The 15,696-nt window shown below is 51.3% G+C and overlaps 1 protein-coding gene across 1 annotated transcript in view; it reads right to left on the reverse strand.

Moving 5' to 3' along the window:
• Fads2 (fatty acid desaturase 2) overlaps positions 1–14,678 on the reverse strand; it is a 39,068-nt gene extending 24,390 nt beyond the window's left edge. The window contains exons 1-4 of the mRNA XM_032891586.1: positions 14,149–14,678; positions 4,360–4,470; positions 1,413–1,610; positions 1,207–1,308 (exon numbers count right to left, since the gene is read on the reverse strand). Coding sequence (XP_032747477.1) covers positions 1,207–1,308; positions 1,413–1,610; positions 4,360–4,470; positions 14,149–14,355 — 618 coding nt within the window. The 5' untranslated portion in view covers positions 14,356–14,678. The remainder of the gene's footprint in view (positions 1–1,206; positions 1,309–1,412; positions 1,611–4,359; positions 4,471–14,148) is intronic.
• Between the last annotated feature and the right edge of the window lie 1,018 nt (positions 14,679–15,696).

Here is a 15,696-nt window from a genome sequence, read left to right on the forward strand (position 1 = left end):
GGTTTGAGTACGGCACATCACCAGGAACTTGTGGGTTGAATCCTCAGTCCCACACCAACGGCACTATCTTAGCAGATGGTAGGCACTCGAGGAGATGGAGCAGATCAGCAGAAGGGGGAACACCTTTCAAAGTTTCCTCTGCTCCCTGGCCCCTTTCTCCCTCCCAGTCTTCTTCCTGCTTGCCTTGAGCTAAGTGGCTTTTGCCACATGCTCCTACCAACAGAGTCGCCTTGGGCCCACAATTAGCACTGCCGAGGACTGTGCCGAGACACTTTTGAAACCACGAGCTTCTGAAAGAAGAGCTCCTCTCCTGTGCTGCTTACGTCTGTTATTCTGTTACAGGGATGAGTACAGTCGGCAAGAAATGATTGCCCAAGCAGAGGTGACGCCAATCAGCTCAGATCAAGGTCACCAGCAGGCTCGGCTTCATGAACTCGCTTGACTTGAACCCTTCCCTCCATGGGTCACGGCCTCGTGTGAGCATTTTACACAACTTGCCCTGTAGTTTAGTTAAGTATTACACAGTTTGATGTCACTCGCTAAGGACTTAATCTAAAATGACAGTAGAGGTGGTTTGCCATTCCCGATTTACAATGGCTTTGGATTCTGTAGCAGCCAAGCCACAGACCATTAACCAACTAACACCCTACAGTGCCTTCTGTTGCTAAGCTGTGAGGTTCGGTGGATGAAGTGAGTTACACACATTTTTAACATGGGATATTTTCTATTTACAGAGGGCTAATCTAATGGGATGGTCACTCAGGCTGCTGCCGATATACCCCCCAGCCCTCAGACTACCTACCTTCCTTCCTTCCTTCCTTCCTTCCTTCCTTCTTTTACTGATGCTTGTGACCACTGAGCTATCTCTCTAGCCCCAAGTCCTTTCCCTTGGCCCCAGTTTTCAATGTGTGTGTACATGTGGCTACATGTTTGAGGGGAGGCTTACATGCGTGCACGTGCACCCGCAGGCTGAACAGTCTTAAGTGGCATCCTGAGGTACACTGGCCACCTACTTTGAGACAGAGTCGCACTGGCTTGGAGCTTAGCAAGCAGTCCAAACCACCCGGCCACTGAACCCTATGCTCCTCCCGTGTGTGCCTCCCCAGTGCTGAGATTACGAGCACATTTTTACACATGTGAGTACCAAACTCAGATTCTCCCACGAGATTTACTGACTGATCCATCTCCCTTAACCCCAACACTTACCTTTAAGTGGCCAATGACAAACTTGTGGACAATGTGGTTCCATATGGATTTCTTATAGACAGAAAGGTGGCCATAATCATGTTGCAGCCATCCAGCTTGGGCCTGGGGAAAGAGGGCTGTGAATGTCACTGCGGCATCAGCAAGTAGCCAGGAGGAATCTGAGAGGCGGGGACGTTCAAATGGTGGTCAAGGATGTCAGGCCTCACCTGGGAGGTAGCGAGGACAAAGGCCGTGATGACGGTGGGAATCCAGCCATTGCCGAAGTACGAGAGGATGAACCAGGCGATGCTTTCCATGACGATGATGTGGGACAGGAGGAGAAAGAAGAACAGGTGGTTGGTTTTGAAAAGGTTCATGTCCTCAGCAGTCTTCTTCAGGGCCCTGAAGTCCTCAGTGATCTGAGACTGGTGAGCAAGGACACAGAGGAGAGTCAGCCGCTAGACCTTCCAGGGGGGCATGCGATGGAGCACAGTACGCACTACAACTGTGGCAAGCACCTTGATCGCCGTGTGAGCCCAGTCACTAGGTGCTGCAGTGGTCGCCATTACCACAGACAGGAGTAAGTGGCGGAAGGTAAGTCTGACTTCACATACCAAGTGAATCAAGTCAGTCTCAGAAGGGCAGCTAGCTCGCGTTTTCTCTCATTTCCCTCTCGGATTCTACACTTCATACATGTATGACATCTTTTATGTACAGGTGACACTAAACTAGAGGTGAAGCTGTATGGGGACAAGCAGAACTAACAGGGCTGGAGAGATGACTCAGCAGTTAAGAGCACTGGCTGCTCTTCCATAGGATCAGGATTTGATTCCCAGCATCCCAGTGGTGGCTCTCAACTGTCTGTAACTCCAGCCCCAGGGGCATACAACAGCCTTTTCTGGCCTCCAAGGGCACTGCACACATGTGACACAAAGACATACATACAGGCAGAACGTTCAAACACATAAAATAAAAATAAAGGTTAAAAATAAGGGACTAAAGGAGGGTTTAGGAAGAGAGTGGAGGGACATGGGACAGCATATCTAAGTACACTGTGACTGTAGTAATAGTAACAATATTTCATTATAAGCAGCATGTCCCTTCCACACCACTGTTCTCAGGAGCATCATTTACAACAGGCAGAAAAGGGGAGCAGGAGCCAGGGAGGAGTGACTGCAGTTCTCACAGGGGTGTGGTTCTGAGCTGGTTCTGTTCCTGGCTCCCACACAGGGCCACTCACAGAATTCCAGCTCCAGGGGGCCTGATGCCCTCTTTGGGCCTCTATGGACACCCACATGTACATTCTTATCTCTCTCTCTCTCTCTCTCTCTCTCTCTCTCTCTCTCTCACACACACACACACACACACACACACACTTTTTTTAAGTAGAAACTATGCAAACATCCAATAATAAGGGGCTAAGTTCCAGGTGTACGTAACCTTTGACATTGCAATACAACACTGTCATCTGCAAAGTCCATACTTGAGAACTTTTTCTAATTCAACTCACAGCGCGCGCGCGCGCGCACGCACGCACACACACACACACACACACAGAGTAAAGTTTTAGTAAGTTTATAATTTTGTGTTAGGCTGCAGGTTGAGCATGCATGCCTGGTTGTGTTCTACTCATATAACAGACTGTTCAGCCTTGAAAACATGGCATGCTGGTACACTCTGTGTTCTATAGTGGATAGGGCTTATGCTAAATGAGATAGGCCAGTTATAAAAGGATAAATCCTTGCATGAAGCTGTCAGCACGAAACCCATCATTCTGTACAGGCGATAGACCTGCACTCCCACCCTTGAGAGGGGGAACGTAGACTGGGAGGGAGTTCAAGGGTAGCCTGGGCTACATGAGACCCTACATCAAAACAACAAAGAAAACAAAAATAATGAGAATACACTCTAATAAAATGACAAACGCAGTAGGATTCCATTTATGAGGTGCCTGGCGGAGTTAGGTGCTTAGAGGCAATAGCATGGTAGTGGGGCTGAAGGGAGTGAGCAGATGGGGTGGAGGGCACAGAATGCCAGCTGGAAATGATGTAAACGTTCTAGAACCAGGGATGGTTGGGCCACCGTGCAAATGCTGTGTATTCCACTGAACACCACACCTCAGAGCCCTTTCGTCTTTTACTACCTGACGGTGCAGGTGCAGATGGGGTCCTGCTCATGATGCCAGAGAGACCTCGTGAGTGCTGAGCCCAACAGCCAGGGAGGCAGCCTGTTCTCTACGGAGGACTAATCAGGAATCCAGGCCAGGAAAAAGCCTCTGCCCTGCCGGGCTTTGCTGAGGCCCTAAGGTAGAAGCTAGTAAATAATTACTCAGGCAGGGAGCAAGAAGGGTTGGCATGGTCTGGTTTCCTCCAGGAAGCTTCTCTGCCCTGGACGGCAGTCAGAGGTGCCATCTCTCTAGGACAGGCAAGGTCGCCTGCTGGCACCAAAGCCACACACCGTATGCCTGTTGAAGGGGTAATTGCCTCAGCTCTGACGCCATCGTGTGCCTCTTAGGGCTTCAACCATCCAGGACACCAGGGTGGGTACTCTCAGCCCTGTTTAGGTCCAGGAGAAGCCTAGGCTCCACTAGAAGGGTGACTCTGGTAGAGAAAGGTAAGCATTGTGTGGAGGGCAAGGGAGGGGTTCTCCAAGGTTAGAGAAACTCCAAAGCATGCTGTTCTACACAACCCCATCATGCATGCCAGGTCTGGTGTAGAAGCTGTTTTCCCACTCAGCCTGCGAGGCCTGGGGAGTTACTATACATACCTTTGAAGCCCAGCATTTAGCAGGCACATTTATCAACAGTTCATGCCGGCTTGCTGCTTCTGCCCTTTGTTAGATAGTAGCATGCCGGGGGCTGCAGAGATGGCTCAGTGGTTAAGAGCACTGACTGCTCTTCCAGAGGTCCTGAGTTCAATAGCATGCCAACGTCTGGCAGCTTTGTGTAAAGAAGGGGAGGAGCAAAAGGACCAGCTGGGAGAGACTATCATCCAGTTGGTGGCTCTCAGGGGATGCTCTGAGGTCCTCCCTGACCGAGTTCCTCAGGGCCTCCTCCTGGACTGGCTCCAAGACTCTCCTGACACAGCCCTGACAGTGGGGTTCTGGGGAGAAAGTACTCTGACCCCTACTATCCAGCCTCATCCCACCCCCATCAACGTTACAAGTCCCACTCACGCTTTTGCCCCGGTCCAGGCTGGGCTCCTCTGGGGCCAGCTCACCAATCAGCAGGGGCTTCAAGAACTTGCCCACGAAATCCAGGTCCAGGTGGAAGGCACGGAAGGCATCCTGGGAAACAGAGAAGCAGGCTGGTAAGACCGAGCCCCAAACCTGTGCTGGCTCCTCCCACTCTCGGAAAGAGAGCGTTTTGCCGCAGGTCCAGTGTCTGCTCAGAGACCAAGTGGGGCTTCCCACTCCTCAGTGGCAAATGCTTACTCCAGACTCCACCACAGAACATATCCCCAGTGCAGGGCTCTAGTAGCAAACCATAACCATCCTGAGCCTCTGAACTGTGCCAGGCCTACTGAGCTGGTCAAGAATTTGTGGACAGGTAGGTCTCCAGGGAGAGCAGGTAGGCACAGGACTCAGAGAAGACAGCCCCAGCCTGCTCCTGAGCTGAATGTCCTTCAGTGTGCAAACTACACCACCCACCACTCCAGAGATGTCCTTTTCCACAAGGTCGAAATTATCAGTGAAGAGATAAGACTCAAGGAAGGGGTTGGGGATTTAGCTCAGTGGTAGAGCGCTTGCCTAGCAAGCGCAAGGCCCTGGGTTCGGGTCCCCAGCTCCGAAAAAAAAAAAAAAAAAAAAAAAGACTCAAGGAAGGGGTTTAACTCAGTGATAAAAATGTTTGCCCAGCATGTGTGAGGCGCCCAGCTCAGTCCCTAACACCTAGGAAATGACTACAGCCTGGAAAATATGTTTAGATGTCCTGAAACAACAACAGAAAAAATAACATGGAATCATGTAAAAGAATTCCTGCGAAACCTGGCACAGGGTTTCGGGGATTAAACTAATACTGAAGACATGGGTTGCACTTTATTTTATTCTCATACGTTTGCAAACTTTCCCTGACGTTACTATTATGTTCTGCATTTTAATATCTCTCGTTCCGGAGACGAAGCAGAAACACGCTCAATTCTGACCATATTAGAAAATGCACAGGAGATTAAAAAAGATAAGTAATCACCACGTGGGAAGTCCATCAATGCTAATACTGTAGTGTCTCTGCCAGCTTCTTCTTCACAGTCCATACACGACAAAAACTATCTCCACAAAACCAAGCATCTCTCCTAGAGGTGAGCCTCACCACGTCCCCAGGAGGCACGACTGGATGCGCCAGCTTCACCTTATTCTGCCTCCTGCCACTCATCCACAACGAGGCACTGCAGGATCGAGCTGAACAAGCCATGTGGTACCAGGAAAAACCACCAGAGAAATCGACAGAGTGAGGCAGAGAGAGGTGAGTGTGGGGACACTGGTCTAAACGGAGACATACAGACCACACACGTTCACTAGACAGGTTCCTGCTTGGAGGAAACACAGAAGCTACATAAGAGTTTGGGGAGGTAGATGTGAAAATAAAAATCGGCATTGGATTTTTGATCCAATGGGGATTATTAATTTTTTAAAAAGCAGGGTCTCCTATCACCCAGACTGGCTCATAAACTCCTATGTAGTCAAGGAGTGGAACTCTTGATCCTCCTGCTACAACCTGTGCATGGTTCACTGGCCTGCGTCACTATGTCTGGTTTATGCAGTCCTGGGGACTGAACCAAGGCGCATGCTAGGCAAACTTCTGCAGGGTCGGCTACAGCTCCGGCCTTGACTGTTTTGTGACTTGACAGAGGTATTATGATTATCACAGAACACTCTCATTCCTGGGAGAAGATGCTGCAACTTTTGGCTGTTTTGCTTTTAAAAAATTAGATTCATTTATTTAATGTATATGAGTATTTTGTCTGCATGTATGTATGTATGTATGTATGTATGTATGCATGTATGTATACCACGTGTGTGCCTGGGGCCCAAGAGGGTCAGAAGAGAGCACCAGATCCCTTGAAACCACAGTTACAGATGGTTGTTGGCCACCAAATAGGTGCTGGGAATTGAACCCAGATCTTCTGGAAGGGCAGACAGTGCTCTTAACTACTGAGCCCTCTCTCCAGCCTGTTTTACTTAAAAAACTTCTTTACACTATTTATTTGTTCGTTTATTTGTGTGTGTGCTGTGTTGGTGTGCCTGTGTGTATGTGTGTGTGCACGCAGGTTGACCCAGCAGATGTGGAATTCAGAGGACAATGTTTGAGCTGTCCACTCTCTCCTACTACCACATGATCCCAGGGACTGAAGTCAGGCCACCAGGCTTGGCTCAACTGGTGATTCGCCTTGCTCACCCTGGTTTGCTCTTTTGAGAAAGTGCATCATGTCACTCACGCAGGCCTCAGATTGATGTAGCCCAGGTTGCCTGGAAACCCTGATCCTCTTGCCTCTATCGTCTGAGTGCTGAGATTGACGGCGTGCGCCACTAAACAACTTAATTTCAAAAGCAAATTGTCTTCACACACAGAGAAAGCAAGTGAGATTAAACATTACTATTAGTAATTTCTACACTGGGAAAGAGGATCGCATCTATAATAATCCCAGCAAGACCACCACATACAAATCTGCAAAGTAACATTTCCTACAAGAGAACAATGGCGGAGTTTAAAAACAAACCCACAGACAGAATCTCCCCTAGCTGAATGGAAAAGGTGGGATTAAACCAGGGGTCAGAACAAAACCATAGAGAGAAGCCTGCTGTCCAAGGAGGTTCAGGCAGACAGTGAAGAGGAAGGCCCAGTTCTGCTAGCCCCAGGTTCAGGCTTCTTTACCAAACAACAACGGCAACGACACACACAGCAAAACTCTGAGAAGAAAGTCCAGCAAGATGCCAATGGCAGAGTCCCCTCACTATAGTCAGGAAGTTCCCCACACATTTCCTCCTTACTTGCTGAAAGGTAAAGTTTGGTGGCTAGCAAGCACCTTATTCACCTCAGCTCTTCCTGACCACTCACGCCACCCACTCCTCCATCCAGGATGCCTCCAGCTACCAGCAAACCTGAACCCTGTCACTCCTCAGCCATTTGCACAGGGCCCCAAGGCAGCCTCAGCTCCCTGAAATCAGGTGAGGTACACAGTCACAGGCTATGTCCCCAGGCAGTGAGGTCCTGAATGCTGGGGAGCACAGCCAGACTGCGATCCAGTCCAACTGCCTCAGGGAGTGGCTCTCCCTCATGCCTCTTACCTAGGCTGCTCCGTGGAACCCGCTCACTGTCCTGGCTGACTTAGTAGCCTTCAGAACAGACTCCTGAATACAGGTTTCTTCCTGCACCTGTGCTAGAGCTGTGGCCCCCTGCTTCATTGTTACCTTTGAGAAATGTTTTCTCAGCCACACTTCTGGAAACAGCCCTTTCTAGCCTTAAGCTTCTCCGGGACACCGCTGATCCCTCTTCTTCATACCCATGTCAGGATCACAAGCCAGGAGGCTAGGGAACAGCTCAGTGGATTAAGTGCTTGCCATGCAAATATGAGGCCTGGCCTGGGAGCCCCCAACACTCACATAAAATCCCACCTGTCTGTGATACCAGCACGGAGGAGGTGGAGACAGGAGATCCCTATCTGACTAGACCTGCTGATTCATCAAGACCCAGGTTCAGAGCGACAGACAATCTGTCTCAGTAAATAAAGCGGACGGAAATAGAGGAAGGTATTCAATACCAACTTCTGGCCTCCACAAGTACATGAGCACACACACAGACACACACACACACGTGAACACAACACACCTGAACACTCACACCCACACACCCACATGTGTGCGCGCACACACACAAATGTCACAAACTACAGATATAGCTCCTTTGGGGGCAGTAATTGCCTAGTATGCCTGGTGCTGTGGGTTCAATTCCTAGTGTGGCATAAACCAGGTGTGGGGGTAGAAACAGAAGGATCGGAATTTAAGCTGTTCTCCCGCTAGAAGGTGAGTTTGAGGCCAGCCTGCAATACATGAAATCCTGTCTCAAAAAAACAAACGCACAAAACTGCACAAACTGGGTGGCATATTCATTGGAAATCCTGTCACCTGCCACCGAGAGATGGAAGGACCACATCTAACCTGTGGTGACCATCCCCACACCTTCACAAGAGTTCACAAGGCTCAGAGAACCGCGGGGCCCAGTGGCTGTGAACCCTCTAATCCAGGATGTTTCCGTCCTGTAGTCCAGTATAGACTCGGCGCCTATCATCTTATATAACCCAATCAATACTTCTGGAACACGGGAGCTCTTCATCACTATAGGCATTCACGCTTCAGGTTGGTCTCCTGGCAGCTGTCACCGCACAGGTGAGGCATCAAGCCAGGTGGGTGGCCTGTGTCATCAGCCTCTGTTTTCCCAGCTCTGATTGGTGGGGCATTTTGTTGTTGCCTTTTGTTTGTGCGGTATTAAAGCACCGTGCCACCCTAGCCTTTCGGTCCTGCTATATTGATGAGAAGAGACCTAGGTGGTGACCTCACTTGTCCATGGTCACACCCCAGGAACTGGCTGGTCAGAGCCTGGACTAGATGGCTGACTTTCGATTTTTCAGCCATTAAGACGAGGACCTCCCTTGAAATGAGCTTTCTCTTCTTTGGGAACTGTTCACTTCAGATGTCACTGACTCAAGGCGGGTCATAGCTGTCCCTTGAACACTGTAACTCCGAACAGCTGTCTGGTTACAGGGATGTCAGGTTGCAGAGTAGGCCACAGTGAAGGCAAGACTGGACCAACCCAAATGATGATTTTGGAACAAGAGTTAGAAACAGGCTCTCTTTCTCTGACAGGGAGAGAAGCCAAAGTTTTTCGAGGAAGCAAGGCAAGACACGGGGAAAGTAGAAGGGGTAGCCAACAGGTGAGGGGCCCTGAGCAGGTGCCCAGTGAGGTCAGGCTCAGATCCGTAAGCACTGAGCTCGCTGCTGTCCTCAGCAGTCATGGCAGTGACTTCTCTAGGCACTGCTCCCCATCCCTGCTACCTCTGGGCAGAACTCACTGTTCCTGCCCTTGCACTGAGCCTTGGGCACCAAAATCTGTGTCCGACTGTGCCCAGGTTCTTCTGCACAGCAAAGGCACAGTAAGCTAGCTTCCCACATCTGGGAATTCAGGCCAGGATTCAAGGAGTACAAGCTCGATTAATAAGGGTACATGATTCGTGCTCCTGGATTCTTTGATGACTTCTCAAAGCAGGAAGAGAATCAGGAGAGATCAGGAGAGAATCAGGTAGAGATGAAAAAGATGACAGTCACCGGGGACACTGACTTCTGACTTTCTGCAGCACATAGGTACAGGCTGAGCAGGAAAGCCACTGGCCCTGTCCCCTCCAAGGAGAAGAGGTTGAGGAGGTAGGTAGCATTCTGTGGCCCAGGAACTCCTCAGCAAGAGAACACCTCGACCACAGGATGTGAGGACTTCCCTGGCTGCACAGGAAGTCCCCACAGAGACGGACAGGAAGTCCCCACAGAGGCGGACTGGGCCTGAAAGCATGACGCCATCTCTCCCCTTCCATTTTCATGTCTGTGTGCATATGTTTTTGCATGTGTGCATTTGCACGCTTGTGCATGCATGTCCGAGGAGGCCCATGAAAATGATGTTGAGAATCACCGGCGATCGCTCCTCCACTTCATTCATCAGGGCTTCACAATCCAGCTGAGTTCACTGGCACGGTGAGCCAACTTGTTCTGGGGACCCTCGCCCTCTGCATTCAGGGGCTGGAATTACATATCAGCTACCACCCCATCCGGTATGTCATGGAACCTGAGCTTTGCTCTCACCAACAAGCATGTTAACTACTAAGCCGACTCTACAACCCGACTTCATTTGTATTTTATTAGAGCTATTATGGGGTGTGTGTGTGTGTGTGTGTGTGTGTGTGTGTGTGTGTGTGTGTGTGCGTGCGTGTGTGTGTGCGCGCGCGCGAGTGCGCTGGGGCTGGATATGGAGTTTTTCTCCCACCAAACAGCGGTGGGCAAGAGTCAGATGCTTCCTACTCAGATGACGGAGAGCTGTCCTCCAGGCCTAGAAACTCCCAACTCATTTTCTCTTTCCATACCCATGCTCCTGCCCTGTCTATAGGGGCACAATTCCATTTTTTCCAACTACTGCTTTTTCACAGGAACAATATAGGAGTGGCTCAAAGATGGAACCCTTCCCTGGTCCCCCTTTCCTTTTTTGGATGCTAAGAGGTAAGGAAGCAAGGCAGACAGGCCAACAAGCACAAACAAAACAGGACAGGCTGGAGAACAGGCTGAAGTCGGGAAGTGGAGGACCCGGGTTGAAGCAAGAGAAAAGGAGGAAAGGACAAAAGTCCAGTAGATGCAGGCCACTGTCTGTGAATTATTCATCTTTGTGTTGAGGCCCTGATCGGAGCCCAGCGCAGAGCCATGGAGACGCTCAATGAATGTTTCATGAGCTCTTGCTGAAGATGAAAATTCACAAGTGGGCTGGTTTTGTACTGACTAGATTCCCGAGAAAAGTGCAAACACTGGCTTGGGACACGGGTGCCAGTTCTTTGTACCTACAGCAAATCTCAGACAGAAGAAGCTCTGGGGGACCAGCAGGAAATAAGAAGAGGGGGACGGAGAGAGAGAGAGAGAGAGAGAGGTGAGGCTGCAGATCCCGAGTATGACTGAACACACCTGAGAGGACTTCTGAGCTTTAGGACAGGAGGGCCGCAAGGCTGATCTGAGTATTAAACGAGATAGCATACACTAGTGGGTTTGTGGGCTGCAACAATTACACTGCTTATTTCCAGTGACAGAATCTCACTATGGTACCAGGCTGGCCTCCAAACTTGGGGTTCAAATAATCCTCTTGGCCTAGTCTTCTGCAAATCTGGGACTCTGAGCACGCGTTGCTTAGGTGGCTTTTAGTAGTATGAGTGAGGCCAGGGTCTGACTACAGAAGCACCAAGTCCTTCTAAGGAAGAAGTGAGCACTTCTGAGGTTTTTGGGTTTTTTTGTTTTTCTTTTTTTCTCCAGGAACAGAAAATTCTAGACTGATAACCTAGATTGACCTCAAAATGGCCTCCTTGGCTTCTGGCCTCACCTTCTAGCCTCTTGTGAGAACATCACAGATATCCTTTGCACACAAAGGTAACTCTGTGTAACAAATGTAAGAACTCCAGGGAACCAGCTTCTATCTGCTGACAGTCTGTCTCCAAACCTCACAGTCCATCCTCCATCCCTCTCTCAGGTTCTCAAAAAGAAGGCCAGGCCCCTAAGGGACAAAGCTACTTGAGAAACAGCCTGTGGAGGGATCCCCACATCCCTTTGAAGATCTCCTTGTTGTCCAAGGCCTTTTGCCAATCTGATCTCAGACAGCATAAGAAGAAACAGGGGATGCCAAAGAAAACCTCACTGCTTACTAAACTGTTCTCCAACTCTGTCTCCATCAAGTGTGTTTTGTGTCTTATTTGGGAAGATGGTAAGTTCAATGTCCTGACATCAAATGAGCTTGCTTCGATGTAGTTTCTGTCTCTGCTTCTCTGCGAGTACTTCACATTCTAGTTGCTTCATTCCTCTCATGTCTCAGAACTTTCCACTGTGTCTGTCTGGGATCCATTGTGTCTGTCTAGGGTCCACTGTGTCTGTCTGGGGTCCATTGTGTCTGTCTAGGGTCCATTGTGTCTGTCTGGGATCCACTGTGTCTGTCTGGGGTCCATTGTGTCTGTCTAGGGTCCACTGTGTTTGTCTGGGATCCACTGTGTCTGTCTGGAGTCCATTGTGTCTGTCTAGGGTCCACTGTGTTTGTCTGGGATCCACTGTGTCTGTCTGGGGTCCATTGTGTCTGTCTAGGGTCCACTGTGTTTGTCTGGGATCCACTGTGTCTGTCTGGGGTCCATTGTGTCTGTCTGGGTCTCACTATTTATGTCAAGCTTTGCTACACACATCTTATTGGAACAGGTGAGGGTGTATCTTCCATGGGCATGGGGATGGGGTAGGGGTGTCTCCACCTAGTGACTCTCTCCGTCCCACAAGCCCAGGGATCACACCTGGCCTACAGTGACTCCCACCTTACCTCTCCTGTCATGGGGCATTAACATCCCAGACACCAGACTCAGAACCAATGAAAATGACACAGGAAACAGGCAGAGAGGTCGTCAGGTTTTCAGAACTTAAGAGCAAGCTGTCCAGGTGTCTGCTGGGTTAGATCTGAACATAGACATTGGGGAAAACTGGGTCAGGAAAGCCCTAAAGAACTTTCAAAACAAGGATGAAATACGTCTGGCTTCTTCAATAAACTATAAAGTTCAAGGCTGTTGTGGGCTGAGCTTCCACACAAGAAAACCTACTTATCGCACAACATGGGACATTTGGCTCAAACCGATCACAGCTTTGCTTTACTTCTTAGGAAACTTTTTGGTAAGAGCCTGGAAGAGGGAGGAGCCGTCTGCAACTCACCTACAGAGTCATGCACACGCCAGCAGACAAAAAAGTAGAAAGACCTCCCAGGCAGGCGCTGGAAAGTCATCTCCCTGGGAAACTGAGGACTTCTCTGGTTGTGAAAAGGTCCAAGAGAGCTAGGGCACTCAAGGAACTTGAAAAGCTTGCGCTCTCCAGGTCTGGTTAGCATCACCAGCCCCACGAGCAAGGAAAACAGGCTTGAGGCAGTGTCAGCTCTCTCCTCAGTCTAGAGTAAGATTGGGTCCTGTTCATCAAAGCCCCCAGTCCATTGATCAGAAGCTGGCCACCTAGGCTGGTCTCAAAGAGAAAAGATGTGGAAGCTAAGAATTGAAACTAACAAACTTGGGAAAGAAAAGCCCACACACAGGTCGGCATCTGGACTTCGATGTGGAGTGCCTTCTGAGACGTTTACCCCTCTTCTCAGCCTCTTTCCACTCATCTTTCCCAAGCTCTCTCCAGAAACATCTTTTCCTCTGCTTTCAGCTCACCAAGAAAGGTGCCAAGAAAGGTCTGGTTTTCCTCCTTGACTTTGCTTCTCCTCTTACCCACCTGACTACACAATCCGTTTATGGGTGGGGGTGGGGCCAGGCACGATATGGGGTACTATGCAAATAGAGGGCAGACCCACATTTGGGGTACATAAGGGTAGCCTCAGTTCCACAGAGGTCCCTGAGATTTCAACAACCTCCAGAAGTGCAAGAGGGGAAGGGCGATTCTGACAGGTTCTAAAAACAGAGGGCTATTGAGTTGAATGCCCGATAGTAACCCCAGAGGCACATGGACCTGTTGCCAAGCCAGTCTTGGTGCTACTAGATTCACCTTCTAGATCCCCTGCGGACCTGAATTTTGCAAAATTCAGCCCGTTCGCCTTCCACCAACTCCCCGCCAGGATTTCCCAGAAGGCTGGCACTTGGGAGTGAGTCGGGATAATCCTCGGGAGCGGGAGCGTGGGAATCTGAACTACTAGGCAGTCTCTGTCGGGCAGCCATTGTGGACCTTTTCAGACAGGAGTCCAAGCAGGAGCGAGTCCTGGCCAGGAACCAGCTTTCCTTCTCCGCCCCCCACCCCGGTCTGGCAGGAGAGTCCCACATATGGTCCGCTCTCAGGCTCCTCTCCGCGGCGCCCAAGGGTGGCCATCTTCCACTTGGGGAGCGCCAAAGCACCAAGGCCCGAGCGCCCCCTTTGGAGAGTCCCTGGCTCCGACTGGACCAGCGCGCAGCATGCGCTGTGACATGCACCAGGCAGTTTGCTACTGATGGGACTTTCACAGAGGTGCTAAGGCCTGGTGTTCAAAAGGCTCGACCCAAGTCTGCCCAGCGGACCCAGAGGAGGACGATTCCGGGAGCGAGATGAGAGCAGTAGGTACTTTCTTTCCCTGTTGGACGTCCTGCGCTCCATGAAGAACTGGAGATCTGTTTGGCGCCCAGGGACCCCGGGCTCCTGACACCAGCCTGCAGCAGACAAGAATGGCCGGCACCCCCAGACTCTTACCGTAGCATCTTCTCCCGAATAGTGTCCGATGACACGGTGCCCCCCTGGGTGCCGCTGGGACCATTTGGTAACGTTGTAGACCTTGCGGTCGATGACGAGCCACCGGTCGGTGCGCAGGTTGTGCTTCTGAATCTCCTCCCAGCGGAAGGTGGGCATCGGAGCCTGGAGCTCGGTGCTCCCCTCTCCCTGGTTACCTCCCTTCCCCATGCTGCCTGTCTACCCGGATGACCCGTGCGCTACGGCCCTCCGGGAGCCCGCGGCTCGCAGCACCGACGGTCCCTCTCCCGGCCGCAGTGTGCGGTCGGCGCCCTCCTCGCTTTCAGCTTTTGTCTTCTACTCCTCCTCCCACCGTGCCTCCTCCCCTCGCCTTCGCTCCTCCTCGCCTTCACTAGCTAGGCAGTACCCCTGCCTTCCCTCAGGAGTACCCCTGGCTTCCCAGTGCCCCCCAGCGGTCCCCTTCCTCCACCCGCCCTCGGCCCGCCTGCTGTGGACTTTTGCCTCCAGTGAAAACTCCCGGGTAGCTCAGGGCCTCGACACCTCCTCCCCCCACCCCTCCGGCTCCCCCCGCTCCGGGCTCCGCATCCTCCCGAGTTCCCCGCCACCCGGGTTTCCACAGTGATCAGCAGAGCGCCTGCACCAATCAGGGCTCGTCGCCCCGCCTGCCATTGGCCCAGGAGAATCTTTCGAAGGCCAGCGGGCTGGAGCGGCGGGTCCCCGGCTCCCCCTCCCTCGCGTCCGCCCGCACGGAGTTAAGCCCTGCTGGGCGGCCGGCGACGTGTCTGACCTCCTCCTCCTCCTCCCTTCGCTGGCTGGAGCGGAGAAAGCCGGAGTAGATCTCTGAGGAGCTGAGAGGGAGAGCGGGGGCGGCGGCTGGGCTTTTCTTTGCGCGCTTCAAAGCGCGAGCGCGCTCGGCCCGCGCTCCGGGAATTTGCACCTGATGCTCGCACAAAGGAGGCGCAACGGCTATGGTGACCAACACTCGGCCTCCGGCTGGACAAGGGCCCCTGTGCTGTCTTGGCTAGGCGACGGTCTCTCCCTGGCTAGCTGGGACGCAGACTCCCGTATCTCGCATTGTCTAAGCGACCCATATTGTTTGTTGCCTTCCAGCAACCTTCCTAGAGAAAGGAGTCAGAAGTGGGTTTCTCTTTAACCAGGGCTCTGACTCCTTTTATCAGACCATCTTGGAAAAGAATTGCAGAACCTCTGCTTTCTTCCTCGTGCTAAGTGCCGCGGGGGTGGCTCCTGGGGAGGATGCCAGGATGAACTGGACACCGTTCCTGTCTTTGACTGTAAAAGAGTTCACAAGCCTGGTTGGGAAACATGGAAGCAATAAAAGCCCGCAATTGATTCGATGATAGTGCACCAATTACAGGAAAGAAAGACGCTGATACTAAGGGAGTAGCAAGAGGGGCCTGTTCACTAAAGTCTCACCCCAACCCTGTAATATTGTTATAGCTCACTTCAAAATTAAGAGTCTGAGGTTAAGAGAGATAAAATGGTCAAAATGCACATGCTTAGCTATCGGCCCTGCTTGGCCTCTCCCACGGC

The sequence above is a fragment of the Rattus rattus genome, chromosome 2 (assembly GCF_011064425.1).
Source record: "Rattus rattus isolate New Zealand chromosome 2, Rrattus_CSIRO_v1, whole genome shotgun sequence".
NCBI classification, from domain to species: Eukaryota; Metazoa; Chordata; class Mammalia; order Rodentia; family Muridae; genus Rattus; species Rattus rattus.